The sequence below is a fragment of the Galeopterus variegatus genome, unplaced genomic scaffold (assembly GCF_000696425.1).
Source record: "Galeopterus variegatus unplaced genomic scaffold, G_variegatus-3.0.2 Scaffold1287, whole genome shotgun sequence".
In the NCBI taxonomy this organism is placed as follows: Eukaryota; Metazoa; Chordata; class Mammalia; order Dermoptera; family Cynocephalidae; genus Galeopterus; species Galeopterus variegatus.
This window is the reverse complement of record NW_007727398.1, coordinates 23,484-50,690: the sequence shown is the minus strand read 5'-3', so window position 1 is coordinate 50,690 and position 27,207 is coordinate 23,484. Positions and strand designations below refer to the sequence as shown.

At 44.5% G+C, this 27,207-nt stretch overlaps 2 protein-coding genes across 3 annotated transcripts in view; one reads left to right on the top strand and one right to left on the bottom strand.

Annotated features, from left to right (window-relative positions):
* The window catches only part of RAB6B (RAB6B, member RAS oncogene family), a 62,736-nt gene extending 56,659 nt beyond the window's left edge, over positions 1-6,077 (top strand). Inside the window, exon 8 of the mRNA XM_008576095.1 lies at positions 5,617-6,077. Coding sequence (XP_008574317.1) covers positions 5,617-5,681 — 65 coding nt within the window. The 3' untranslated portion in view covers positions 5,682-6,077. The remainder of the gene's footprint in view (positions 1-5,616) is intronic.
* A 6,808-nt stretch (positions 6,078-12,885) lies between these two features.
* On the bottom strand, positions 12,886-24,389 carry SRPRB (signal recognition particle receptor, B subunit). Of its 2 annotated transcripts, XM_008576093.1 has the most exons (7): positions 24,214-24,389; positions 23,495-23,589; positions 22,615-22,692; positions 19,678-19,760; positions 17,596-17,732; positions 16,457-16,511; positions 12,886-14,885 (listed from the first exon to the last, which is right to left on the bottom strand). In XM_008576093.1, the coding sequence occupies exons 1-7, from the start codon at positions 24,365-24,367 to the stop codon at positions 14,672-14,674; spliced, it is 816 nt and encodes a 271-aa protein (XP_008574315.1). In that variant the 5' UTR covers positions 24,368-24,389; the 3' UTR covers positions 12,886-14,671. The 2 variants fall into 2 exon arrangements, with proteins under 2 accessions (XP_008574315.1, XP_008574316.1); XM_008576094.1 differs by lacking the exon at positions 22,615-22,692.
* Between the last annotated feature and the right edge of the window lie 2,818 nt (positions 24,390-27,207).

Genomic DNA, 27,207 nt, shown 5'->3' with positions numbered 1-27,207 from the left:
GCAGCGCATGTGGCCTGGGCCGCCTCTGTACAGGGCTGGACTGAACTCCATGTTCTTTGAATCCCCGGCTGGCTCTAACCATCTATGCTCCTTCTTCCAAAACAGCATGGGGATACTAAGGGATGGGCACAGAGTGCTGGTGGGGATGGGGACTGAGAAGTGCTAACTCTGCCCTTCTTCACAATGAACATGGATGTGTAATTCATGAATATGAACAGAGTCGTCACTACAGGGAAGCCTTCTGTACACTCAGGGCGTGATTTCAACGTGTTCCAGTCCACTGTACATGAGACAGCTCCCCCCACAGAGGCCTCCTCCTGTGTCCTGCCTGCCTTCTTGCCTGGCCCTGCACAGCCCCTTTAGCTCCCCACTGCTCTGTGGAACAGGGTCACCATTCACATAGTCCAACCAAACCTGAGGCGACACCTAGATGCTGACATTGAGGTTTAGAGAGGTCGTCTGGTTTGCCCAGTATCACACAGCATGTTAGGATTCACACTCAGGCTTGCTTCCTCCATATCCAGCCCAATCCATTCTGGGACACTGTCCCTCAAAGGGCATTTGAGAAGATCAGATAAGAGCTGTTTTGGTGGGTCAGGGCATTGCCCCCAGACTGGCCTTCCTTGTGCCTACTCAGATGCACCTGCCCAAGTAAGCCTCCAGAGCCTGGGCACTTATGTCCATGGCCTGTGTCCTTCAGAATGCAGTCTGTCCCCACAAAGCCACTTCCCAGCATCTTCCACTTATCCCCACAGGCCTCTGAGGGTGAACACCCATGACAGGTCAGAGAAGGCCCCCCGAGAGGTCACAGGGCATCTTCAGGCTGATGAGGGTCAGATCCAAAGAAACAGGTAGCTTCATGTTGAAAGCCAAAGAGGAGCCGACATCGCCGTGGTGCTTGTCCCTCCCCCTCTGCCTGATGCAGCCTGGTGCTGGGGTGGGGGACAGGATCAGGCCAGATGATGGGAGCTTCAAGGCTGCAGCAAGGGGAAGCCTGAGACAGGCCGTACAGGAAGTTGGGCCCTCTCTAGCCTTCCTCAGGGAGCTCCCAGAGCAGACTCAAGACCCCATCTGGATGGGTCAGGAAAGTCTGCCATAGAGCAGGTGCCCCAGCAGTCCTGTGGTCTGTATATCCCCAGAGGAAGAACAGTGGCCAAGAGGAATATAGGTATGAGGAGAATCTCCTGATGGGTCAGTGATGAGACTCCAATTAGAAATGAGGAAACTGAGGCTCAGAGCCTTGTCAGGGGCATCCTATGACTGTCAGTAGCAGAGCTGGGCTCCAGACCTCAGGGGAGTTCCCCCATGGTGTCACCTGCCATGTGGGGCCCCTTTGAAGTGCCAGGAATCATAAAGGCCAACCTGCAGGGCAAAGTTAAGAGCAGGACCAGGGGAGAGGAGGAGAGACAAGGTGCAGGCAATTCCTGCAGCACCTGCTGGTGAAGAAAAGGGTGGCAGCAGCCTGCTCCAATCCTGCCAGCTCTGGAGGCACAGAGACTGGCCAGGGGGTGAGTGGTAACCACTTCACTCACATTCTCCCACCGTGGGGGCCACAGTCAGTTCATGCTGGGCTCTGGGTCCAGGGTGACAGCTAATACATCATCATCCTGCTGTACTCAGCATCTCACCCAGCCGTAGGTGACCCCTGGGCCCTGGGGAGAAAGAGTACAGGGTATGTAGCAAGCAGACCACACAGGGCAATATGGTCTGTGTCCCTTTCTTCACCTTCTCACACTGTGCAGGAGTAACTGGGAGCAGATCCCAGAGATCCTAGAAGGGACCAGGTGGAGGCAGCTGCCACTCTGGTTCAGCTGGGCTGGTGCACTGGCGCTTCTGTTTACTGATGGCTCAAATCCAGATGTTTCGAAGGTGTGTACTTTAGGGTCACATTCAGAGGGACAGCTGTGCCTCATCTTCACACCCAAGACAAGTGGCCTCCCTCAGGGGCTGCCCCTCCTCCAGCCCCCTCCTCCTTGTCCTCTGCTCTCTAAACAAGAGGGACTGAGAGGCCACAAAATGGCAGTGCCACCAGCCCCTCTCAGGGTCTGCATATACAAGACCCCTCTCTTGCTTTCTGCCCAAACACAATATGCCTCCATCTTATGGACCCTGGCCTCTTTTTGGTGAAGACTAGCATGTGAAAAGTAACAGCTTAACATGGGCACCTCATGAAGTGGTTCTAAGCAGACTAGGACAGTGATGCCCCAAACAGGGTAGAGCATGCCCAAGGCCTCCCAGTGGTTAGTTCAGAGCTGTGCACAAAGCCAGATGATTGGCTCCCACAGGCATTGCACTCTCTAATGGAGCTGTGGGTGCTGTGACGCCTCAGATGTGGACAGGATTGTGTAGCCAGTCGAGTAGGACGCACTGGCATAGGGGAAGCATAGCCAGCATTTTGAGGCAAGTTTGTAACAGCTTGTCTGGGTCCACCCGTCACTGTTCTAGGAATCAGAGAGAGGAGGCAGGTGCACTGAGTGTGGTCTGCAAGGGGCCACACCTGATCCAGAGAGAACAGTCAGATACACTGTGACCCTCCCTGCTGGAAAGAAACATATCTGGAGACTTCTGGGAAACTTCCACAGTGAGTTTCCTCCTCTCGGGCATTATTTAGACATGGGTCCACTAAGTGTTCCCCATCCTTTTCAGTCAGCAGGCAACCCCTGAGCTCTGCATCTCAGCAGCACGCGGCATCACAGGGAAGGCAATGACACTGAATGAGAGAGTATGTGTGAAAGATCCCAGCAGGTGATCTAGACCTGTGCTCCCCAGTATTGCAGCCACATGTGACTGTTTACATTTAAATGAGTTAAAATTAAATTCAATTAAAAGTTCATTCCTCACTTGCACTAGCCACATTTCAAGTACTCAGTCGCCAATGTTGCTAATGGCTACCATATTGTACAGTGTAAGTACAGAATATCTCCCATCATTGCAGGAAGTTTTTTTGTATAATGCAGCTCTGGAAGTATCAGAAGAATGGCATCCCAGCTCTCTGTGCATTGGTAGTCTCCCAGAGAACTTGTTAAAAATACACCTCCTGGGCCGAGCCCGTGGCACACTCAGGAGAGTGCTCTCTGTGCATTGGTAGTCTCCCAGAGAACTTGTTAAAAATACACCTCCTGGGCCGAGCCTGTGGCACACTCAGGAGAGTGCGGCGCTGGGAGCGCAGCAGCGCTCCCGCCACGGGTTCGGATCCTATATAGGGATGACCGGTGCACTCACAGCACTCACTGGCTGAACGCGGTATGGCTGGTCTCAAAAAGGACCAAAAAAAAAAAAAAAAATACACCTCCCTGGGCTCATCCCCAGATCTACTGAAGTAGGGCCCAGGGAGCTATATTTTTAACAAGTTTCCCAGGAGATTTTGATGCAGTAAAGTTGAGCACATTGCTGTGTAGTGTATGGGAGCATTCTAATTCAAGTTGCATGTGAGAAGATTTTTTTTTAATGGCTGTCAGGTAACTTAAACATTAGGCAAAATGTGATGCTGTAATAGGGGTCATCTTTCCAGCAGGACCAGTGGTTTCCAAATGGAAGTGATATTACCCCCTCTCCTAATGGTAATGTCTTCAGATGATTTGGGTTGTCATAGTGGGGGGGGAGGGCAGGTGTTATTGACCTCTAGGTAGAGGTCAGGGGTGCTGCTACTAAACATCCTACATGAACAGGACAGACCCACAACAAAGAATCTTCTGGCCCAAGATGTTGGTAGTGTAGAGGTTTACGAGCACAGCTCTGGGGTCAGCTAGCCTTGGGTTTGCACCCAGGCTCCTCAGCTTGCTAGCTGGAAGATGGGTGTTTTACTCGCCACCCCCTGGGGGTCTAATGTTGAAGCGAGGTAGCGTATTTACAGTGCTCAGTGCAGCACCTGGCACAGGGTAGGTGTTCAGTACTACCAGAAAAGGTCTCAGAGAGGAAGTGACTGTCGCCTGAGCCCTCAACCAAAGAACAAGGACACTTTTCACAGGTGGAATAGGGAGAAAGCCTGGTTATGGGGTAGGGGCATCATTTCAGAAGGAAAGAACAGCATGAACAAAGGAAAGCATAAGATGTGTTTGAAGAAGGGGAAATCTGGCTGACAAAGTCTTGGTGTGTGATCGAGGGAAGGGGATGAGCTAGTGCTAACTTGTGGGAGGCCTTAAATGCCAGGATGAGAAATCCATGGAAGTTGTGTCTCTGTAGCAGAGTATGACATGACCGTCACCAGAGCTGGCTTTGGGAAGCTACCATGCTGAGAGAGGGCTGGGTAAGAGAAGACCAGGAGACCCTAGCAAGGCCTGCCCCAGGCCAACAGTGCAGAAGGGACTAGGGCTACCGGGGCCATAGAACCACATCTGGCAGACAGAAACAGCAGGACGTTCTTGGCAATGGGTTTACCAGAAACCCCAGGGAGTGGAGAAGTAGGTGTGTTTGACTGGAGTAGAGAGGACAAAAGGTGACTGCAGTGGGCAGTGGAAAGGCAAATCCTTATTATCTATTTACTTACTTATACTCTGCCACGGTATAAAAAGTATGTGTGTATGTATTTATACACACATACATATACACAAACAAGATAAAGTTGTATCTGTATATGTGTATACACATACGTAGGGAAGATAAAGGTAGGAGAAATCAGAGATAAAGTCATTCAAAATATATATATATGCTGTTGCTGAGTGGTTGTTAGAGGTGGCCAGAAAGTTGGCTCTGAGCTTCCTAACAGTCAAGGCAAGGAGAGAAGATACGCTCTTCAGGAGAAGCATGGCTTTTCACAGTACTTGAGCCAAAAGAATCTCTCCTGTTGTCCTCAAGTAGGGCCCACAAAAACATCCCTAGGATGCCGGCAATGAGTCCCATAGCAGAGCTTCTTATACCTCCTGCCCCATTCACCCCTGTCCCAGTGCTATCCTACAGCAGGCACCAGAGCCCAGTCCACGAAGCAATTCTGTGAGATACCCAAGGGCCTGATCCTCAGCTGTAATTAGATCTGGCTTAGTGCAAGGCTAAAATTTCAAATAATTAAAGTATTGGCTTGCAGCCTGGTGAGGAGGGCAGAAACAGTCTGGCCATGCATTTTGAACCTGGTGGTTCTGGTAAGTGCTTCCCCAGTCCATAGCTTCCAAGGGCACCAATGGAGAGGTCTGGAGGGGTGCTGAGCTTAGGCCCCAGGATGTGGCTTCTCACAACAGCCATCTTCAGGATCTAAGTGTCATGCTCTGACAAAAACTTGAGGGGTTGATGCTCCTGCTGCCAGCTAGGCAAGGCCAACATATCCCTGTGCTTTGAGATGTGAGCATTCATGCCTGGCCCGGTGAGCACCGCACCTCCCATGTGCTGTGGCGGGGAGAGGGGGTGACAGGTAATAGGGCTGAGGCCATGGCTGGGATGGTGTGGTGATGGTGATCCCACAGCCCAGGACAGGCTTTGCTTTTGGTGGACAGGGGTTAGGGGAAGTGGGCGGGTGGAGGGAAGAGGAGGAGGGATGGGAGCCGCATCCTTCTGTCCCAGCAAGCCAAGAGCCTAATCCCTGGGTGTTTGCAGAGGGACAGAGCAGCAGCTGAGGGGTGCACAGGATGATGAGCCAGGGTGGCAGCCTGTCCGTGAGAGTCATCTTCCTTAGCCCAGCTCCTGCAGTGATTGACATCAAGCTGGACAAACCCCAAGAGCCCCCGGCCAGCGAGGGCGGCTGCTCCTGCTAATGCAGAGCACGACCCACCGGCTTCCCATGACACTACTTGCTTGTTGTGTTGCTTCCTATTGGTTAGCTTCCTAAGGGGGGTGGGAAATGAGTTTATCAAGATGGGAGGATTTTTCTTTTCTCTCTGTCTCTAGGAGTAGGGTGGGATGGGGCGGGAGGCTGGGCATCAGGGATCACATCACTCTAACAGCTGTTACTTAAACAACTATTTTTTGGTTTGGTTGTAATATATTGTACTTTATTAAGATTGCCAAAAACTTAAAATTTAAAAAAAAATTTAAATCATGTGTATACAACTTTTTGCCAGATAAAAATGTAGTCATTTTTATTTGAGGGAAGTGCTTTTTGTTTTTGTATATTTGTAAACTTATAGAGAACCTTTTCCACACACCTCCTCCTTCCTGTTTGAACTGTTCATTACCTCTGCCTTCCTCCCTCCCCCAGCCCAATAAATTAAAACTGAGCAATCTAATTAGGCCCCAATCCTGGGTCATCTGGCCCAGAACAACCCCCCCCCCCAATCCAGGCCCTACCTGCTTAAATCAAACATTGGTTGAACAAAACAGCCTCTGAAGAGGTAGTTCTGCCAATCCTCTCATGGCCAGAGAGGGACATCAGCCCCAGCCCAGAGCTGAAACTCAGGCCTGTGGACTGCAGGGAGCCCAGCAGCAGGTCCAAGGGGAATGCTTCTGCCTCTCCTTTCCTTTCCCTGAAAAGCCCTGAAGGGGGTCAAGGGCACAGGCAACCTTGTGTTCTGTGTGCTCACAGTGACCGGCAGAGCGAGAGGTCATTGGAAGGATGGGGTGCTGTTGGCAACTGTGAGCTTTATCCACACGTGGTTCATAGATTGGGGCACTGTATATGGTTCTGAAATGTTCTTGCCAACCCACCCTGCGGTCAGCAAACATAGCTGGGTTGAATCTAAGGAACAGTGTGTGACATTGGCAGCATGCAACCCTGAAGCCCTCCTCCTGGGATGTCAGGGAAGCTGGAGGCTGTGCCCCATGGAATTGGCCCCTCTGTGATTGGGGAAGGGAGAGTTGTCCGCAGAAACACCACCTTGAGAGAGAACATGTTCTCAGATCCGTGGTTACTAATATTGCTGAATACCGTTCAGGAAAAGCCAATTTCTTGATTTGTTTTCACCCCACTGGCATGGTACAGTGAGGTCTTTGTGCATATATTTTTGTGGGTATTGTGGTTGCACTGCGACCACCTGAGGGTATGATTAAGGTGGGGTCTCCAGAAGGCTGCCCAGGGCACTGGGACCTGCCCCCAAAGAGGCATCCTTGACATTTTTGACTCATTCCTGAGAGTGGCTTAGTCCTGAAGGCCTGTAAAACTCTGAAAAGAACTCTCTTCTCACTAAGCAGTGTAACCCACCTTGGCCAGCATTCCAAATAGACCCAGAGTCACTGCCCTGAGCCTAAACAACATCAGGCAGTGGGCAGCAACTCTGGCCAAAATGTAAACCCTCCCACAGAGTGGCTTAGTCCTGAAGGCCTGTAAAACTCTGAAAAGAACTCTCTTCTCACTAAGCAGTATAACCCACCTTGGCCAGCATTCCAAATAGACCCAGAGTCACTGCCCTGAGCCTAAACAACATCAGGCAGTGGGCAGCGACTCTAGCCAAAATGTAAACCCTCCCACCTGGCATTGGCTCTTCCTCCAGGCTGCTGATGGGCATATCATAGATGGGCTAAGTGACCGTCTGGGTGTGGTGGGGTGAATCCTCCACAAGACAGGACTCCAGCAGGGTTGCTGGAATGCACTTTGGAACTTCTCAGAAACTAATCCAAAACGGCAGCCAGTAAGTGCAGCAGAATCTGGCGGGACTGATATTTGTGCAGTGGGCCTGCCACACCCCTTCAGCTGCGAGGCTGTGTGTCACAGCTGATCTTTAGAAAGGACTCTATCTTCAGATGAAGACGAAAGGAAGCCGGATTCCACTGAGCACCTCTTCCAGAAGGCAAGGACCAATGTACAAACATAATCCAATGTCACGTGTTTAGTTTTTATATGTGTGTACATAATTATATATAGAGATAGACTTGTGTATACACCTTCCACAAACACGTTCTCACACAGAGATACATGTGCTCAATGTATATTCTTGTTTTTCCTGCTCTCAAGTTGGAACTTGCATTGTGATAACAGTTTTGGAAATTCAAATGTACTTCAATGTGTTGAAATACGAAATACTTAATATTGTCAAATAACTTGTGATTGTCTTGCCATCAATAAAATAATGCGTAGATGTGCTAAACTACAGGTAAAATAGCCCACAGGAATATCTCCACCATCTCTCTATGTCCTTATATGTATGGGTGTGCATGCCTGTGTGGGCCAGTGTTCCCCCACTGCAGACACACCCCAAGTGGTGCTTGCTGGAAGAGTGCTTATTACTTCGTGAGAATTTATGGGAGTCGACGTTACAGTGTCCAGCCTGGTTGACAGTGAGAACTAATGCTATGGCCTCTGGGACAGCCCATTTACAGGGGTCTGCACTGGGTCTCAGTGAATTTTCTTGGCAGTAAGCAGTAGCTTTTCTTAAAACATCCTGTAAAATGAGGTGGAAACTCAGTTCAGTTCCCTTCTCCTGTGCACACACCAAGGCACCGTGGACTGTTTCTCTTTGGCCTAGAGGAGGAGCAAGAGATGCAGCAGATGTCGTTTGGCTTGAAGTGGCCTTAGTGAGTCTGGCCTTTCCTAGCACGCACGCAGCATCTTCTCCGGAGTCCAGGCTCTCCCAACCCCATGGCCTCAGAGGATGGGGGTAGCTGCCTCCTCTGGTCTTCCCATCTCAGTGGTGCCATGCCATGGCCCTTCTTTTCCTCAGGCCCAATTCCACCCCTCCCTGCCTGGGGTCTGTCAAGACAACCAGACCTCTTTCACAGAAGCATGCTGGCTCCTTGACTCTCACCTTGAGCATGGGTCATCACTGTTCTCTTGCTCGTAGGTAGGATCTAGATTCAGAGTTAAGGTTCACTGATAAAGTGGTCAGGTTCTCTTGAAGATGTCATGAAATTGCTTCCGTGTTCCCCGAGAGTATTGCATCTTTGCTGAATATAGATCCTTAGCAGAGGGCAGAGTGGAGGATTCCTTTTAGAAAATGATCTCAATTTAGTAATACAGTCTGTCTTCCCAAAGACTACACCTGACCTCGCTGATGAGCAGGGTGCTCTTCTTTTGGCACTCCTTTTCTTTGGGGATCTCAAAGAAAAGCTGTCAATAAAGCTCTTGACCCACAGGCATCAGAAAATTGAGTGTAAGATGAAAAAAGCAGATAGCATATTTATAAATGTACATTCATGCCAAAACGAAGGTTTCCCATCAGCATCTTGAGTGCTGTAGCTGCAGTTACATGGTCTGAGGTGAGTCCACTTGGTGGTTAAAAGCAACAATTTACTTTGCTCAGAGGCCTCCCTGCTATTATTACCACCACTCTCTGTTGTCCTTAACATTCTATCATGTTCCCAGGTCTGAGGGGAGTAACGGCCAAATCAGATCAGTTCAAGGGTCTTGGGCAACAGAAACAGATTGAAATGGTGGTAGCTAAGACTGCAGACATATCTGGTTGCAGTGTGTCCATCATCCTGGTGACTAGTCAGTGCTGGGAGCCCCTGCCCTCAAGAACCAGGTGTGACAATAAAGAGATGGCACTGCTGGCTTCACCGTCCTGCAGGTAGAACAGCATCATTCCTTCACAGGACAGAAGGCAGGTGAGGCTGTCAGGTTATAAGACCACGTAGCCGAGGACCGTGAAGCATGTCTGAGCCACATGTGGGGCAGCTGTGCAGATGTCTGTGTGCACCAACCAGGCAGGGCTGTATGCTCACTTGTTTCCAAACTACCTCTCCCCAAGGAATGTGAGGCATGGTCACCTTGCTAAGCAGTGAGGCAGAGGTCTGCAAAGAAGGGCCAGTCCCCAAGTCTACTCTCGATTGTCTTGGGCACCCACCCAGATCAGGGCACCCTTTGAATTTTTATTTGAAATTATTCTAAACCTTGGGATCTCAATGTGCAACCTCCTGGACTCGACCCCCGTTCTGGTTGACACTCCCAGGAGGGTATGGTTTATCAGGAAAACCTTGCAGCAGGGTTTAAATGGATCCTTCAGGAGGTGGGAAGCCTCCCTAGCAGCAAAGTCCAGCCTGCATCTCGTGGTGTGTCAACTTCTCCCCTCAATTTCCCCTCACCCATCCCTTTAAAGTGATTGGTTGTGAGGAGCACAGAGGGTGGCATTTCCATCTCTTACAGGCTCAGAAGGCTTCGTGGCCACACTGACTTTACATTAAACTGTGTAAAACGTGGAAAAGACTCAGCATGTTGGTCAAACAATAAACTGTCTTAATTCTCAACACAAAGCCTCTTGTCTAATGTTTCTAAGTGGCAAAATCATGTATGGGGGATTCAGAAACAGATTTTCTCAAGTGCATGCTCCACAAAGACCCTCTTTTCGTGTCTGTGTGATATGTCCACTACCCAGAGCCCTTTGCTTCTTCCTCCTCCTCCCCTCTGAAGGGGGAAAGGTGGCACACATTAATGAGATTCAATCCACAGGCATTCCCATAATCTCCATCCTGCCTAAAGACCGATCGAAAGGGAGACTCTAGGCAGAACTGAGACTTGGGTTGTGATATTTACCATCATCCCCACTCTACTTGCCATGGCTGGGGGTTCTGAAGGGTGGGGAGGGGACGACTGGATTTCTTGTCCTTCTGGTGATTTCCAGGGTGCCGTTTAAAGCAAACCGTAATCGCCTTTCAGAAGACACAAGGCTGCCACATGCCACCCCCAACCTCACCCCACACCAGTTAGGGGACATCTCTGAGAGGCCCCTTCAGGTCTCAGTCATCTTGACTAAAAGATGCCCTGAGAGTCATGATGTTTCTGGGACCAACCCAAAGAGTACACAAAGGCCAAGATTAGGTGCAGAATTGCTCTGGCTTGAGAATGCTGGGAATCTCATTCTTCAAGTCCAACTTCACTAGTTACCTTTTCCCTCTTTAAATGTTCTGGAACAACTTTCAATCTGCCACCTCAAGAAAGCCATCTCTGATTAGAAGGGAGAAGAAATGTATGTCCCTGCCCACTAAGCCTTACTTTTTCTGACTGCCAGTTGTAAAATATGAGTTAAAGAAGGTACAAAGGACAAGGTGCAGAGGGCTGCAAGCCAAGAGTAGATGCTTGCATAGGCCAGATTAAGGCCAAAGTAAAGCTGTTCCAAGACAAGCAGTCATTCTCCAATATTATGGTATTCAGGGCAACATGACTACGCTGCAAACACAGTGAATGATCTCACCGGGTGTGGTGTTTACACTCACAGCTGTTCAGCAGCCCCTGCCCTTGCCAGACTAAGGAAGCACTGTTGGGATTCTCCAGACATGAAAGTGAAGATTATGGAGTTGTGGTCAATGTCCTGCCTAAAGTGCACAGTGTGACATCCAGGGATGCTGCTCAGGGTGGTTTTCCTCATCCACGTACAAGAGTGTAGGTCACTCTATGCTAAACTCAAATTGGGGAAAGAAAAAAAAAAAGTAAGGTAAAGCATATTCCAGCTGAAACAGAATGATTTCAATACTTGAAGCAATATTCAAGTCAACAGAGCACAGCTAAGTCCCTCACACATGGCAAGACCTCAGGGAATGCTGGCATCTCAGGAGGAGCTGACACAGAGGCCATAGGAAGAAGTGGCAGATCCCAGGGACTCCCCACCAACAGCAGCTGTCATTCAGGAAGTAGGCCCCCCCAGCAAATTGTCAGGCGCCTGGTAGTGGAGAGGCTACCATGGCCCTCAAATCCTTGGAAAAGGGGCTTGAAAGAAGAGCCAGAATAAAAAAACAGCATGCAGGGGCTGACTGGTTGGCTCAGTAGGTTAGAGCGCCACCTTGTAACACTGAGGTCAAGGGTTCAGATCCCTGCACCGGCCAGCTGCCAAAAGGAAGAAAATGAAGCAAAAACAGTGTGCAGCCAGTGCCCAGACCCCTCTTGGTCTGCATGTGTGCTCCATACGCACTGGAATATTCCATTCCAGAAGTGGATATATTTACCAGTGGGGTGCCTGGGGCTTGCTCATGGGAGCCTCTCTCTGTTGGCAGGGAACAGGGTCATTCACCAGCAGGTGGCTGCTCTCCTGGTAGGTCTCGGTGCCCATACACACGAGGAGTCTCAGACACTGCCATGTTCCCAAGGTGTTTCAAGCCATTATTGTCTCATCTGACATACAGTCATGCCTAGCTTGCCCGTCCCCCTGCCCCAAAATCACTCTTTCCACTCTGGCCATGCTTGCCTCCAATCTCATGAAGAGATGGACCTACTTTGGTTGAATGGCTTCAGGACCACAAGAAGACACCAAGTGAGTAGAGAACACATTTGACCTCCCATCAAAACCCTTCCCAGCTCCCAAGGACTAGTTGCCATGTCCTCATCCTGGCCCACACCCACAAGGATGGAATGACTATAGCACAGGAGTAGGAAGCAGGATGAGAGCTCACAGAAAGGATCCTGTAAGCTGCTTGCTTACTTCACCCTGTTAGAAAAGCTAAACAGGATTTGTGGTCCTAAAGGCTTAAAAACAAAATATACGAAAGGCGCATGTGAAACTCCAGGCAAGATAATCATCTCTAAGGGTGGTGCCCCCCCCACCCCCCGCAAGAAGTTGTATGTGACTGGCAAAAGACTTGTTAAGCACACACATTCGAGACCACACCAGACTGCTTGAATCAGAATCTCTAGGAGTGGGCTCCTCAAATCGGACTGTTTAACAAGCATCACAAGTAATTCTGATGCCCACTAACATCTGAGAATCACTGTCTGGATATCTTTCCTTTTTCAGACCATCTTTAGGCCCTAAGAAAACTCAACCTCGCTCCCCTTCTTCACTTTTTTGGTATACTGGTTCTTCTAAAAAAATGGAACACTTTTTTTTTTTCCTTTTTGTCTTTTTTCGTGACCGGCAACGGATCGCAACCCTCACGCCCGTACCGGACTGGGACCGGCAACGGGATCGCAACCCTCAGTGTTGCACCCGCACCTTGCTCAGCCAGTGAGCGGCCGGTCTGTATGTGGGATCCAAACCCTCCGCGGGAGCGCCGCCGCGCTCCCAAGCAGCGCACTATAGCAGTGCACCACCGGGCCGGCCCAAAAAAATGGAACACTTTTTATTAACCAGAAAAATAACAAGAGGCCAAGAGAACACATCCCTCTTAAAAGAAGCGTCAAGCCTGATTTTTATTCACATGAGCACTTACTATGATTATGTGACCATGTCACATTCATAGTTCCTTTCTGATTTCTGGTTCATTGTTCTTACGTACTTCCTACTACTTGGCTAATAAGGAAAAGGGCAAGAAATAGTCTATAAGAAATAACACTAGCAGCAATGTAGCTTTCAAATAACTGACAGCATCAAGGTCTAACAACTTCTCCATTTCATGATGCATTTATCTGTGCACCAGCAAGACCGATACAGTCTTGTATGGTGGGGTGGGGGGGGGTCTGGAGTATTTCTGTCAGGAAAGGCAATGGTCTGACATGATCTGTACTCTCAGAGCCTAAGTGACCCACAGGAAAGGATGCATGAGACAGCAGAGGCCTGAGCTTTAGCATACATGGGACCCATGCCCACTCAGATGTTATCCGCCACACGCATTTCTTTTTTGATTCTCCCTGATCCCTCAGGGCCAGATTAGGTGCCCCTGCTGCATGCTCCCAGAGTACCCCGCACCTCCCCTATTCTGACTCTTACTACACTGTTCTGTGATTGGCTTGTCACTTATTCACAGCCTCCTTGTCTCCTTGTAAATTTTAGTTGGGCTTGTCCCTGAGTGTGTGAAGTAGGGATAGAAAAGTTTGTTCCTGTGTACATTGCAATCTTTAGGCTCAGGAAACTTGGAGTTAGGCCTGGATCCAAATTTGTACTCACTACACTGTCAATTCAATTGCTTTGAGCCAGACAGGTTGTTTTATTTACCAAGAACTGTACTAATCACTTATAAAAGCAATTTAAAAAAAAACAGATGTTAAGAAGATAGCAAAGAACATCACTTTGAAAAGGCAGACTGGTTTTTTGCTGTTTTGTTTTTAGCATCAATGAACATGCACTTCAAAACCTACAGAGAACTTTTTTCATTTTGTATTTCTTCCACAGCACAGTAGCTAGGGGTACAAAATAGGAGCTGATCAATGGAGCAGTACATGAAGATAGCCCAGGAGCCCTCAGCCATCCAGAGAAACAGAACAGTGTCAAAAATCTCCCTATACTCCCCCCCCGCCCCCCGGTATAACCACCAGAAAACAGCAGACCCTTGGTATTTGGAGATTTAGCATTTACAGTTGTCATACGGTTCCAAAGGTTCACCACAAGCTTTTGAATCTAAGTGCTGAGGCTGGAGTATGGACACATCACTGACTGATAAATAGACCTACTGTCAAGTCAGCCTTGTGTTGTACCTGTCTTCACATGTGAGGAAACTATACTGTAATAGTACCTACAGATCTGAGACTGAACAATGTATCGCCCGTGAACATCAGGGGCAACTGGAAATCAACTGGTTTCATAAATAGGCAAGTTTGTTTCCAGGAAAAAGGAACCAAAGCACAGAAGCAGAAGATAAGAAAACTTTGCAGATTATACCATTTTCTCATGGTAATATCCTCTCAATGTGGAGTCTGCTTGTTATGCCACAAAGACCTTGACCCTACATCAAGCCATATACTAGAGGGACACTACACACACCTTAACAAACAGAAGATACAAGAGTCAAATAAAAGTGGTTTGTTTTGAAAGGGAGCCGTAAGGAAGAACTGAACTTAAAAAAAAAAAAAAAATTCCAAGTTGTTTCAGCAATGATTTGTTTCCAGAACAAGGCAATGTTTCTAACCACACTTTATACCTCTTCTCTATAGACTCCAGACTACCACAGCTCTTTTAGCAACACTATCAATCACACACACACACATCCACATCTTGTGCTACGGAGCTGCCTCTCAGGCAATTTTTGCCAGCCATTTCTCCACATCCTGGATGCCAGCAGGGCCAGTATCCCCTCTTCCACCCTTGGCACTACACTCCAGGAACTCCACTTTGAGGGGCAACTGTGAGAATTCAAATTCTTTGCCTTTCTTTCCCAGTTGAGCAGGGACAGTGCTGGAACTCTCCAGTGTGCTGGGGGCAGCAGAACGGGTAACTCGTAAGGTGTTGCTGTGGGGCAAAAGAAAAACAAGTCGGGAAGCAAAATTTTTATACAGTAATTAAATAATATTAATTCCTAAATATTTCAGCACTCATTTAAAACTTAATCATAAAACTGTCAATCATGCTATTAATCAAAATTGTTGAATAATCATTTGCATTTATAGATAACTCTTTTGGACAGACAGGTGAGATGAAGGTACAACCCTACACAGCTAGATGGCAGCAGGTCAAGAGTGGACCCAGGTCACACCAACTTTCTTTTAGCCCAGGGTCTCCTTCTACTAGGATCTACTGAATGATGCCATTTTTTAAATATATTTTTAACATATATGCTGTGTTATAAAAATGTTAAGTTTCTGAAAAATTAAGTGTAGGTAGACAGATCATTTATTTTTATCTTCAGTCTCTTTGGCTCTAAGCACCTGAGTACATGAATTTCACCATGTTTCCTCCTATAGCCATATCCTGAGTGCAGGGCTTGGCTTATACTACACATACTACAGGTGCTTGTTAAAGGAATGAATAAGTAAATAAATCATAGTGGGGAAAAATGCTGTAGAAGTTGAAATAATAGTTTTCCCTCATCAGATTCTTTTCTTTAAGAAATAAAAAGCCATTAACAAAAGCAGTAAGAAAACGTAACTTGCTTCACAGTACTGTTCATCATTTCTTCTGTCTAAGCAAACTTTCGGCTAGCTCTTGTAAACTGGCACAGCACAAAGACATGCTGGATTCCTTAAAATTCAAAAGCTCATAGCTCAATTTACATATTTTCAAATACTAAAAGCAGGTAAATAATATTACCAAGTAGCTTGAAAACAAAATAAAAAGCTACAAGATAGTATCACAGATTTTTTAAAGTGTTCCTTTCTTATTTGGCTAACAATAATTTCCAATAGCTTTAAAATTTTTTAGTTTCTTTTTTTCCCGATTCCCAGATTTTTTTTTTTTTTTGTCTTTTTTCATGTCCGGCAACGGACCGCAACCCTCAGTGTTGCGCCTGTACCGGACCGGGACCGGCAACGGGATCGCAACCCTCGGTGTTGCTCCCACGCCTCGCTCAGCCAGTGAGCGGGAACCGGTCTGTATGTGGGATCCGAACCCTCAGCGGGAGCGCCGCCGCGCTTCCCAAGCGGCGCACTGTAGCAGTGCGCCACCGGGCCGGCCCCAGATTTTATTTTTATTATCATTATTTTTTAAATACGCCTTTAAACACTGTTCTACGTGCATTACTGTGTGGTGAACAAGCATTTCCATTTACTGAAATAACTGTTCTAAACTTGGTGTGTAAAATTTTTTAATTTCCAAAATTTTTCATTTCTACTATAAATAAGTTAACAGTGGTAAAATAAATTGAGCTTATGGTTTCGATAAACCTGAAATCTTTTCATGAAATTTTAAAATATCTATAAACATCCTACTAATGCTTTTAATAATTCCATTAATTCTTTTGTAAATTAGTGAACAAGTATATTTCACACTGATCGTAATAATAATCATACACAACCAAAGAAATACGAACACACTGCTTAAGTGTTCAGACATATAATTAACCAGCAGTCCTCATTCACACTTACAGTTCTTTCTCAAGCTGCTGTTGAATTAACTTTGCTGATTTTGCCATTGCAATATCTGTAAAGAAATAAAAACACCTGTAATTTAAACCAGAACAGGTCTTTTCCAAAGGTTCTTGCAGAGAAGGAAAATTCCTATTTAAACCAGTAAGTTTTTTTCTCTTTTTTAAAAAGAGCTTTTATCATAGTTCCTTCTCTATAAAAGTAAGCTTTGTATTTGCACGAGTTTCCCCAAGATAATGCTTATAAACATATTACACTGATGACCCTAAAATTGACTTTATCTCTTTTACTACTTATTCACACCTTATAGACATTTCAATTCAATACATATATAAGTCCAGTCACTTTAACAAAAAGAAAACCTCTATCAAGAGCCTTCTCCCAACAGACAATACCCTTCCTGTCATTTAAAAGTAAACTTAGTATGTATCCGTCTGATACTAAGAAATAATGTTAAAGCATCAAGTGCAGTACAGGTAAGGAACAAGCCCTGGTTTGGCAGAAAACACATGCCAAATAAACATTAACTCCTTTCCTTATACTGAATAAGACAAATAAAGTGAAGGTCAGGTAATGATGCTAATAATTTCATTCTGATTAGGCATTAATAGAGTTATTATCTGACCACTGCTAAGAAATGCTTGGGCTGTTCTGAAAGAGACCTGAAGAGATCAACTAGTCTACCTTATTTTACTAGTAATGGAATTGAAGCTCGGTTTTAGGGTATGACTAGAAAATTTTAAATGTTTCTCAGGTTAAAGGAAAATAACTTCTGTAAACTCTCCTTGATAAAATTTGCTGAATGGTAAACTTGCTTGAAAGGAGAGACTCCACCCTCCCCTTCCAAAATTGTGTATCTGATATGACATACTGTCAAAGAACTTAACTTGGTAAAGTAAAAATAATTTATAATCTCAAAAAAAAACTATATCAAAGAAAAATTGATACGTCACTCTGTTGTCATTCCTTAGCCTCCTGGTAAAAAGACTGGTGAAAAGGTAAGAGTAGAAAAATGTTAAGATTTAAAATCCTTCAATTGCCTCTCATCCTCAATAAAAACAGCTGTATATAACTGAACTAATTCTTAGTAGCAATCCCAGAAAAATCTCAATTATTATTGCCAGAAAACATGATGGCACCTTGCTTATTGCAGGCTATTAAGAATGCTGGTGTGTTCTTCAGACCCATACTGTCAATGAGGACTTGATACAGAAACTCAGCCACATCTTTCACCTCTCGCTGGAATGCTGCACTATCCACAACAAACACAACAGCCCTGGAGGGAGAAAAAAAAAACTGGCATGTAAACATGCAATAGAGCATCATTATCTTGAAAAACTGTATCCTTAATTTCTTCAAATCCAATCCTGGTGAATAACACACAACAGACACACATGCAGGTCTATGCACATGTACTTACACAACATAAATTTTTATTTAACAAAGAATATTGAGTGCAACTATGTATCAATGACTAAAGCTGAAAAGATAATAAGAAATGATGCCTTCCCTCAAAGACCAAGAAATCATCATATAGAGAACTGTATGATGAACGCCAAGACAGAACTATGCACAGGAACAATGAGGAAGATAATTTGAATGAGAACAGGTCAAAGAAGACTTAAAGGAGGATTTAATAGTTGAGCTAAATTTTAGCCAGACGGGTAACTGGGGCACAGACTGTCTGGAAAGTAGCATGTTCCAGGCACAAACAAGTGAAACACATACCCTGGAGAAGACAAGGTAAGCTGGTATACAGGGAGATGGGAAACTGGGGAAAACCAAGTCAGATAGCGAAGGGTTGGACACATTGACCTGTGGAGTTCATGCTTTTCTGTCTTACAAAGAATATTGGTGCCTAAGTGGGGAAGACAGAAAAATCTTAGAGGGCAATAAAAGTAGAATGAGAGTAACTGGATGGGGTCTTACCTGAGGCAACAATAGTGAAAATACTCATGTGTCAAAAAAAATTTTTTTTTTGTCTTTTTCCGTGTCTGGCAACAGATCGCAACCCTCAGTGTCGCCCCCGTACCGGACCGGGACCGGCAACGGGATCGCAACCCTCGGTGTTGCTCCCGCGCCTTGCTCAGCCAGTGAGCGGGAACCGGTCTGTATGTGGGATCCGAACCCTCGGGCGGGAGCGCCGCCGCGCTTCCCAAGCGGCGCACTGTCCAGTGCGCCACCGGGCCGGCCCCCCCCAAATTTTTTAATTAGAAATTAACAAAACTTTACCATTTCTAGGTTTGTCTCAACTGTCAGAGGGGTAAAAATCACATTCTCATCTGGGACAAATTGTTCATCATCACCATCTTGTGGGCAAGGAAGCAACATCAAAAGTCTAGACATCTTCAACAAAAAGCAAAACAGCCAACTATCTCATTCCATCATTCCATCAAACCTAAGATCCCATCAGTTAAAAGACATGTTATTATTTCAGGTACCACTAAGAAAGAAAATACTGCCAACTTAATTTTTTATTAATTTATATGACTCCATCAACTATAAAAAGAATTCCAAATTCAGAGATATTAAAACATGTTTTCAAATCACTGAAATGTGGCATACTGATTTCCTTCTTCAGTTCTTATCAGTGTTAGGGACCAAACATGAAAAAAGCATCTGAAACTGCAGCATAAAAATTTTAGGAAAGAATTTAAGAGTCAATAACATTAGGGCAGATACTAAAGAAATATGAAAACAATTGTTCTGTATTTCCTGAGGCATCAATTTTAGGTGACTTAAAAATAAACTTACTGTATATATAATGTTTAATTTTAATAACTTTTGGGATCCCTCCTATTTTTTTTTTTTTTAAAGACGACTGGTAAGGGCATCTTAACCCTTGACTTGGTGTTGTCAGCACCACGCTCTCCCAAGTGAGCCACGGGCCGGCCCGATCCCTCCTAGTTTTAAAATTCTTTGTTCAGATTTTAATAGTCCTGCACGTCATTAAATTCATCTTCAGAGTAAATGCAAATATAATAGCCAGGATGAAAGTTAACACTTCCTGAATACTCTGAGAAACACTTCGTAAGCCTTATCTCATAACATCCTCATATTCCTAGCGAAGATGGGCTTGCAACCCGTTAACTGGCTGACTCCAAGGTCCATGCTCTTTCTACTCCAGGACACGATGCTGCCTTCTGAATAACACCACAGCAGCATGAGTGGCCTCGATATACAGACTTCAGACAAGCCCATTTCACTTCCCTCCTACTTACCTGGCCGAAGTCTTAAACCGCTCTAAGAACTGAAGCCTCAAGCTCTCATGGCCAGGGAGGTCAATCAAGGTCAGGCTATTGCCCTGAGAATGGCAGCAATAACATTAAGTTAATGTTTCAGTCCAGTTCCATGTTCATGATATAATCATTTGGTATCAGATTATGGGTACCAGACTGGTGCCGAATTAATTAATGAATCAAACAAATGATCATGGAGCATCTTCTACTAATAAAACATCAGTAGATACTGCATTAAGAATGTATAATTACAACGTGTCAATAAACAAACAAACAAAAACACTGGTCGAAGCTCCTAGGGATAGAACAGTGAGCAACGACATGGTTCCTGATCTAATATGACTTATAATGAAAAAGATGAACACAACATAAAATTAAGTATAAATATAAAATAACAACTTTAATAAATGTTCTCAGGGTACATGAGAAACCTGACTCTGTCTGGGGGAGTCAGAGAAGTTTGACTACTTGAGGCTTGGGAGATATACTGGAATGAGTAAAAGCAAAAACATGTGAAAAACAGTAACAAATACTCACAAAATAAGAATGTAATATAAGAATTTTAAATTTATCATAGAGTATGTTACTATTATTGAGATCCCCAATTTTTATAATGAAGGACCCTTTTATCATTTTTACCCTTTAATTTTTAAATATTTGTCTACCAGACTTACCATTTATGTGTTCCAAATCTGTCAATATTTTGTGCCAATTCTTCAGCCCTATTGAGTTATCCTATTATGCACCCTAACAAGTGCTATTCACCATTCCAGGCCTTCATCCCTGACCTCATGTTCAATGTAGATATGGCTGTGCTCAATGATAAGACTCTCAGATGTGGCTCTGGCACATGTATCAGACCCATGATTCATTTCTCAGATGTTCTATCTACAGCTAACCATAGCCATAGTTCTGCAGGAGGAAGTCAGCATCATGTGCAGATTTTACACAATTTCAGCTGGATTTATTATGATCCTTCAGATAGCCTATGCAGTTCTTTATACACAAATATAAATGGCTATTAGCGTTTTTAAAAAAAAAATACTAGTAAGAGTCTGTGTACCTCAAATTGGGACCTACTGGTCCATTTCAAAAACAACACTGTACTACACACTACAAGCAATTCAGAATATACTTAACTAAGTACATTACTATCTAGAGATATCAGATCTAAAACATAAGGGGTGGGAAGAGGGAATGAAGAAAGAAGGGAGGAATGTTCTATGTATTCAACAGAAATGTAAGCCACATTTAATTTTAAATTTTAGTTTTCTAGTAATCATGTTAAAAAAGTAAAAAGAAATAGATAAAGTTAATTTTAATAATGTTATTTAATCCAATATATCCAAAATATTATCCTTTAACATGTAATTTAAAAAAAAAACCACCCTCAATTTGGACTAGTCATATTTCAGGTGTTCAATAGTCACACTTGGTCAGTGGCTACTGTACTGGAAGGTACAGGTCTAAAGCATATCCTATAATCCCCACTTAAAAAAAATCTGGTACGGGCCAGCCCGGTGGCGCACTGCTACAGTGCACCGCTTGGGAAGCGCGGTGGCGCTCCCGCCGAGGGTTCGGATCCCACATACAGACCGGTTCCCGCTCACTGGCTGAGCGAGGTGCGGGGGCAGCACCGAGGTTTGCGATCCCGTTGCCGGTCCCCGGTCCAGTACGGGCGTGACACTGAGGGTTGCGATTCGTTGCCGGACACGAAAAAAAGACAAAAAGGAAAAAAAAAAAAATCTGGTACATATACCCCCCAAATTAATGATCTTCCAAATATGAAATTTCAAAATCTTAATCCTTGGAAGTTTAAAAAGATCTAGGCCAGAAAAAGTGCCATCATTGGAAAAAAGAAACCAAGAATATCTCTAAGACATTTAAAAGGATGTCCCTTTATCTTTACTTACAATGTTTAATTGTAGAAATATTAAACAGAAAGGGGAAGGAGGAATACAAAAAAAGGGGAAAAGGTCTTTAAGATCACCATTCTAATTCAACTATCTATCCATCCATCCACCCCTCCAACCAGCCACCCAGCCCTTACTCCACTCACTCGCCAAAACTTAAGCATAACAATTGGCTTGGCAGTCAATGTCTATGTTCTGGAGCTACACAGGTACATAAATAGCCTTTCCCATGATTTTTTATGGGTATTTTTGAAATAAATTTTCATATACTCTTTAAGATTATCCATTACAGCATTGCTTGTAAAAGCAAAAAGATTATATAACAACAAACAAAACTGTCTGTTAACAGGGCTCTAATTAAATAAGAATTTAATTGAATGGTATAGCCACACAATGGAATATTACGCAGGTTATAAATCAACCAGGTTACTATGTACAATTGTGGGAGAAAAAGAAAGACCCAAGTTGTATCAGCTATATTGTTAAATATAAAAAATAATGGGCAGAACAGAGTGTTAAATGATATACAGATATGTTTGTATATGCAAGGGACATCTGGAAGGTTAATCAAGAAAAAAGTAACAGTTACTGCTTCTATAGGAAAGACTAGGTAGTGGGGCCAGGAATGAAAAAATTACTTTTCACCAAATACCCTTTTTAACTTTCTGAATATTTGTCCCATGTATGTGTATTACCTATTCAAAACAAAAGAAAAAGTCTTAATGCCTATTCTTAAGAACTCATAGTAAAGTTGGAAAGCAGACACAGAAACAAAAAATAAGAATAAAATGTGATGTCACATTATCATAAATAAAGTACAACTAAGGAGAGGTGGCCATGATTAAATCTGCTGCCCAGACTGTCAAGAGCAGAATTTGTCACATAAAATATGTTTCTCCGTAAAAATAAGCTACAAACGGTACCTAATTTATCCTACAAATGTCCTCTCCTGATATGCCACAATAGAGTAAGATTGTCAGACTCCAGTATTCCACTAACATCTTACCCTGTTATTGTTGACTCTGTATACAGCAGAGCTGTCGGTAATGGAAGTTTGAGTGTTTCTGTACAAGCCTGTTAACAACTACAAAAAACAAGATAGAAGAGATCAGTGCAAACATATTAATAGCACACCTAAACTGAAAATGAATGCGGCTTGCAACAGCTGAAAAGGACCATACCGATTTTTTTTTTAACCTGTAGAAAAATCTAGTTAATTGCCAACTTTATTCCCCTCTCCTCAATGGGAGAAAAAATAACATTATTCTCAAACTACAGTAAGTGGCCAAATTGACCAACCTTTTAAAAACATGTTTAACCATCAGAAACAATTCAAGATTATATTTCTTTAGAAGGCAAATAATTTATCCTCTCAAAACGAAGAATAAAAAACAGAAAACCTCCTCTATTCTCCATAGTTAAAACACATACTCGGTTAAAAATACTAAATACACTAAAAATAAATATTAGTGAAAAGAAGTCTGACTATCTCAATATGTCAAAGAAGGATCACTCTTAAAAAAAGGTCTTTGACAAGCTCTCAGAAGGGTTTGTTACCCAAGGAATTATGAACTATATATAAGTCAACAGCTTCAGCTTTTTTGTCATCCTTAGCCACGGAATGAAACTAGTTATAAAAACCCTTAAATGTGATAAAGACTAAATGTCAGCATCTGGCAAGTGCAAAAAAATAGAAATGGTCACAAAATTCTAGTTTATGGGTTTTCCAAGAGTCTTTTTGTCCTCCCAAGTTCAGTCAAGAATTAACTCCCAAATTTGCTAGCATAAGTTTCTTTTGCCAAATTTACCATGGAAATCCCACAGGAATACTGGGATGACATAAAATGTTCTAATTAAGTAACAGAGGTGTAAATCAAAACATTTACCCTGACAAACAGCAATGTTTTCCCGGAGTCACAAAGGCCAACAAGAAGAACAGCTCTCTGACTGCTCCTTCTGCTCCGGACGAACTTCCAGAACACTGTGGAATAGACAGAGAAAAACCACCAAAATTATTATGCCTTTATAAGCAGTAATATGTGTGCATGATTGGGGTGGGGAAATTAACAGAATTCTCCGACAAAACACCTCCTCCACCCACAATTTACTTTTATTGACTGTTATTACCACTATTATAATAGTCACTGTTGTTAGGGACCCACCGAGTGCCAGCCACTATCAGCTGTCAGCCTTTCTGTGCCTGCAACCCTTACCTCCACTGCGGACTCCTCATGGTCTCAAGTGCTACGTTACTACCTTTGTATCCCCAGAACCCTGCTCGCAAACCCAGGAAGCTAAATGGTGCGAAGACCCTGTGAGTCTCCGCCATAAGAATAACAGAAGTGGGGGCGGGGGTACCGCCAGCTCCGGCCTAACAGGGGCAGATGAAGAGTAACCTGGGCCCGAAGACTAGCACGTCACGCCGGGGTTGGCCCGGGAACCCCCTCTAACGCAGCGCTGCTGCGGCTACTTCAAACAAGAGGGTAGGGTGATAGAAGGGATGAGCCTCTCTCCTTAAACCCTCCCAAAGTGCCCTCCCAGCCCCGCGTCCGCGGCCTGCAAAAGCTCAGCCGAAACCCGCCATGACCACTGGCTGCCTCTTTACCTAGCGTCAGCAGCACTGCGAGAAGCGCCACCACTACTGACAACAGCGTCGGGTCCCTATGCTGCAGCTCATGCCGCAAGGAGTCTAGGTAGGGCTGGAAGGTGCCCCCAGAACCACCGCCATCCGCCACCCGACGGGAGCCCGCGGCAGCCATGGATGCGGCGCGTATCTGGCGCCGTAAAAGCGACGTGGCCCTGGGCTCTGCGCAGGCGTGGAGAGCGGAGCCTCACGGGAGTTGTAGTTCTCTGGTACGCCCTGCGCCTGCACAGCAGTTAGAGCAGAACAGTTATTTGACAGCATATCCTCCTTTAAGATATGGGTCAGTCGTCGCTGCCTTCTTTATGGTTGAGAGAATGATGAAATGAATAAAATGAATGGCTCCCGAAATTTCCACTGAGGATCTCCAGTCGGTCCCGACGTGAGGTGAGACCTGTGAGGAACTCAAGCATGATACAAACATTTAATCCGAATATAATGTGGCAAGAGATGTGACAGAAGGATGTACGGTGCGATTTGGGAATACGTAAAAGGACGCTGAGTCCATCAGGAGTTCAGAGAAAAGCTGCTGGAGAGTGGAACTGAGTCCTGAAGGATGTTTAGCCTCTGCTGCAGTTAAAGGAAAAAGGATGAGTCGCGTAGAAGAAAATAAGTACAAACCAGTGATATGCGCGGGACACTAAGTAATTCAGTGTTTGTACACTGTACTTCTAGGTCCGCAAGCTCAAATGTTTGCATTAAAGGAAGCAGCCGGGAAAGTCAATGCTCGGAAGGGCTGGGGGCTTTTGAAAACTGCAGCGGTCATTCCTGCCGAGAGGGGGCAGACCCTATCAACCAGCGACGTGAGGTGAGACCTGTGAGGAACTCAAGCATGATACAAACATTTAATCCGAATATAATGTGGCAAGAGATGTGACAGAAGGATGTACGGTGCGATTTGGGAATACGTAAAAGGACGCTGAGTCCATCATGAGTTCAGAGAAAAGCTGCTGGAGAGTGGAACTGAGTCCTGAAGGATGTTTAGCCTCTGCTGCAGTTAAAGGAAAAAGGATGAGCCGCGTACAAGAAAATAAGTACAAACCAGTGATATGCGCGGGACACTAAGTAATTCAGTGTTTGTACACTGTACTTCTAGGTCGGCAAGCTCAAATGTTTGCATTAAAGGAAGCAGCCGGGAAAGTCAATGCTCGGAAGGGCTGGGGGCTGTTGAAAACTGCAGCGGTCATTCCTGCCGAGAGGGGGCAGACCCTATCAACCAAATATGTACTAGATTTTCATTTGGGAGTCATGAGTAAAGAAGTGGTCATTAAAATCACGGAGTGAGTGAAGGATGAGGAGAGAGGAGCCCATAAAGAAACCTAAGAAGGAAGAGTCAGCGACACAAGAGTGAAGCAAACATGCCGTAGAAGGCTCCATAGCATATTGTGTAGCAGAGAGGTTCCTACGATGAGGCTTTGAATGAGAGTGAACTCAGGAGGATAAGCAGGGAGTGCGGGTATGGAAGCAAGTCTGTGGTGGGCGGGGAAGACAGTGGGGATGATGAGATGAATAAAATGAATGTTAATTAGGATAATTTCTAATACTAATGCGCACTTGCTGGTGCCAAGCATCGTTCTAAATTCTTCTAATAGATTCATTTGTTTAATCCTCACAATGACCCATTATTCCAACTTTACAGAGGGGAAGGTGAGTCATGGTTAAATAACTTCCTCAAGGATACATAGAAAGGGGCAGAGATGGGATTTGATCCTCGGCAGTTGGGTTCCCATATACTTAACTATATGCTCATCACACATGAGTAGTAGGATTCATTTTCGAGGCCTTTCTTGATAAAGGTAGGCAATAGGGACTCCAGATCAAGAATGTTTAGGATATGATGTTTAAGTAAGGAGACCAACAAGTTTATTTTCAGTTACCATTATTGATTTAAAATATAACTGGCAACAATATTGCCACATTCAATTTTTTTTTTCTTACGATCCTAACCTCTGTATCCGCCACCCAACATAAACACACACACATACACACACACACCAACACTCCTTGCTTCTTTATAATAACCATTGATTACTCTTTAGAAAAATCACTATTTGGATTCTACCATTTGACTTCCCTGTTGGGAAGTAAAAATACAGGCAAGGGGGACAGGCCAGGCAAGGGGGACAGGCCAGACAAGAACTCCACCCATAACTGTCTTAACTGTAAGGATATTCAATCAGAGCTATGAGAAAGAAAGAAGGCTGCCGTGGTGAAATTTGGGAAGGAAGAAAGAAGGTTTTAAAAGATACAGACTTTTTTCCCCATTTCCCCCCCACAATTCCTGGGCATTATGAATGCAAAAGAAACGTGCACAGCTTCTATACTTAGTGAGAAGGTGGCACCACGGTTCTCAGGAATTGGAGCAGGAGGGGATGGGAGCAGCTGCTTCCTGTGCTCATGCATCTTCACCAGGAACTCTACAGGGATGAGTGCAGAGGAGGGACTTGCACATACTGACTGCCGCTTGCTGAAAAGTGTTTTGCTCTTGATTCCAATAGCAGATGGAGAGTTGCCATGAAACCAACATAGCTGGAAAATTTTTCCTTCTGTTCTATAAACTAAAAGCATTCACCAGACACATTGTTTCCTCTTCTGATCCCCATAGCTCCAATGTGCAATGCAACATATCTCAGGACCTGGGATGCCAATCATAAGATTCCTCTGCTCTGGCTTATCTTTGTTATATATGGCTTATCTCTGTTTCTTTAAAAAATGTTTAGAGGATTTTTGAAATAAATTAAAATGACATATGCTGCTTGTATTAAAAAATCAAGAAATAATAAAAGACACAAAGATGAAAGCCACAAATACCCTCTATTTTTATATCTGATAAAAATTTTCTCAAGAAATTTCTCTATACATATATACCAATAAGAAGGCTGTATGAACAAGAGGAGTAAATAAAAATAAACTATTTTAAAAGATATTATAGTATTTCCCATCCCTAAAACAGTACCT

Excerpts from the sequence above, each read along its gene's own strand:
- SRPRB (XM_008576093.1), bottom strand. The coding sequence starts at position 24,367 with ATGGCTGCCGCGGGCTCCCGTCGGGTGGCGGATGGCGGTGGTTCTGGG. Across the intron at positions 23,590-24,213 it reads CGCAGTGCTGCTGACGCTAG|TGTTCTGGAAGTTCGTCCGG; the intron begins GTAAAGAGGCAG and ends TCTATTCCACAG. Across the intron at positions 22,693-23,494 it reads AAACATTGCTGTTTGTCAGG|TTGTTAACAGGCTTGTACAG; the intron begins GTAAATGTTTTG and ends TGTTTTTTGTAG.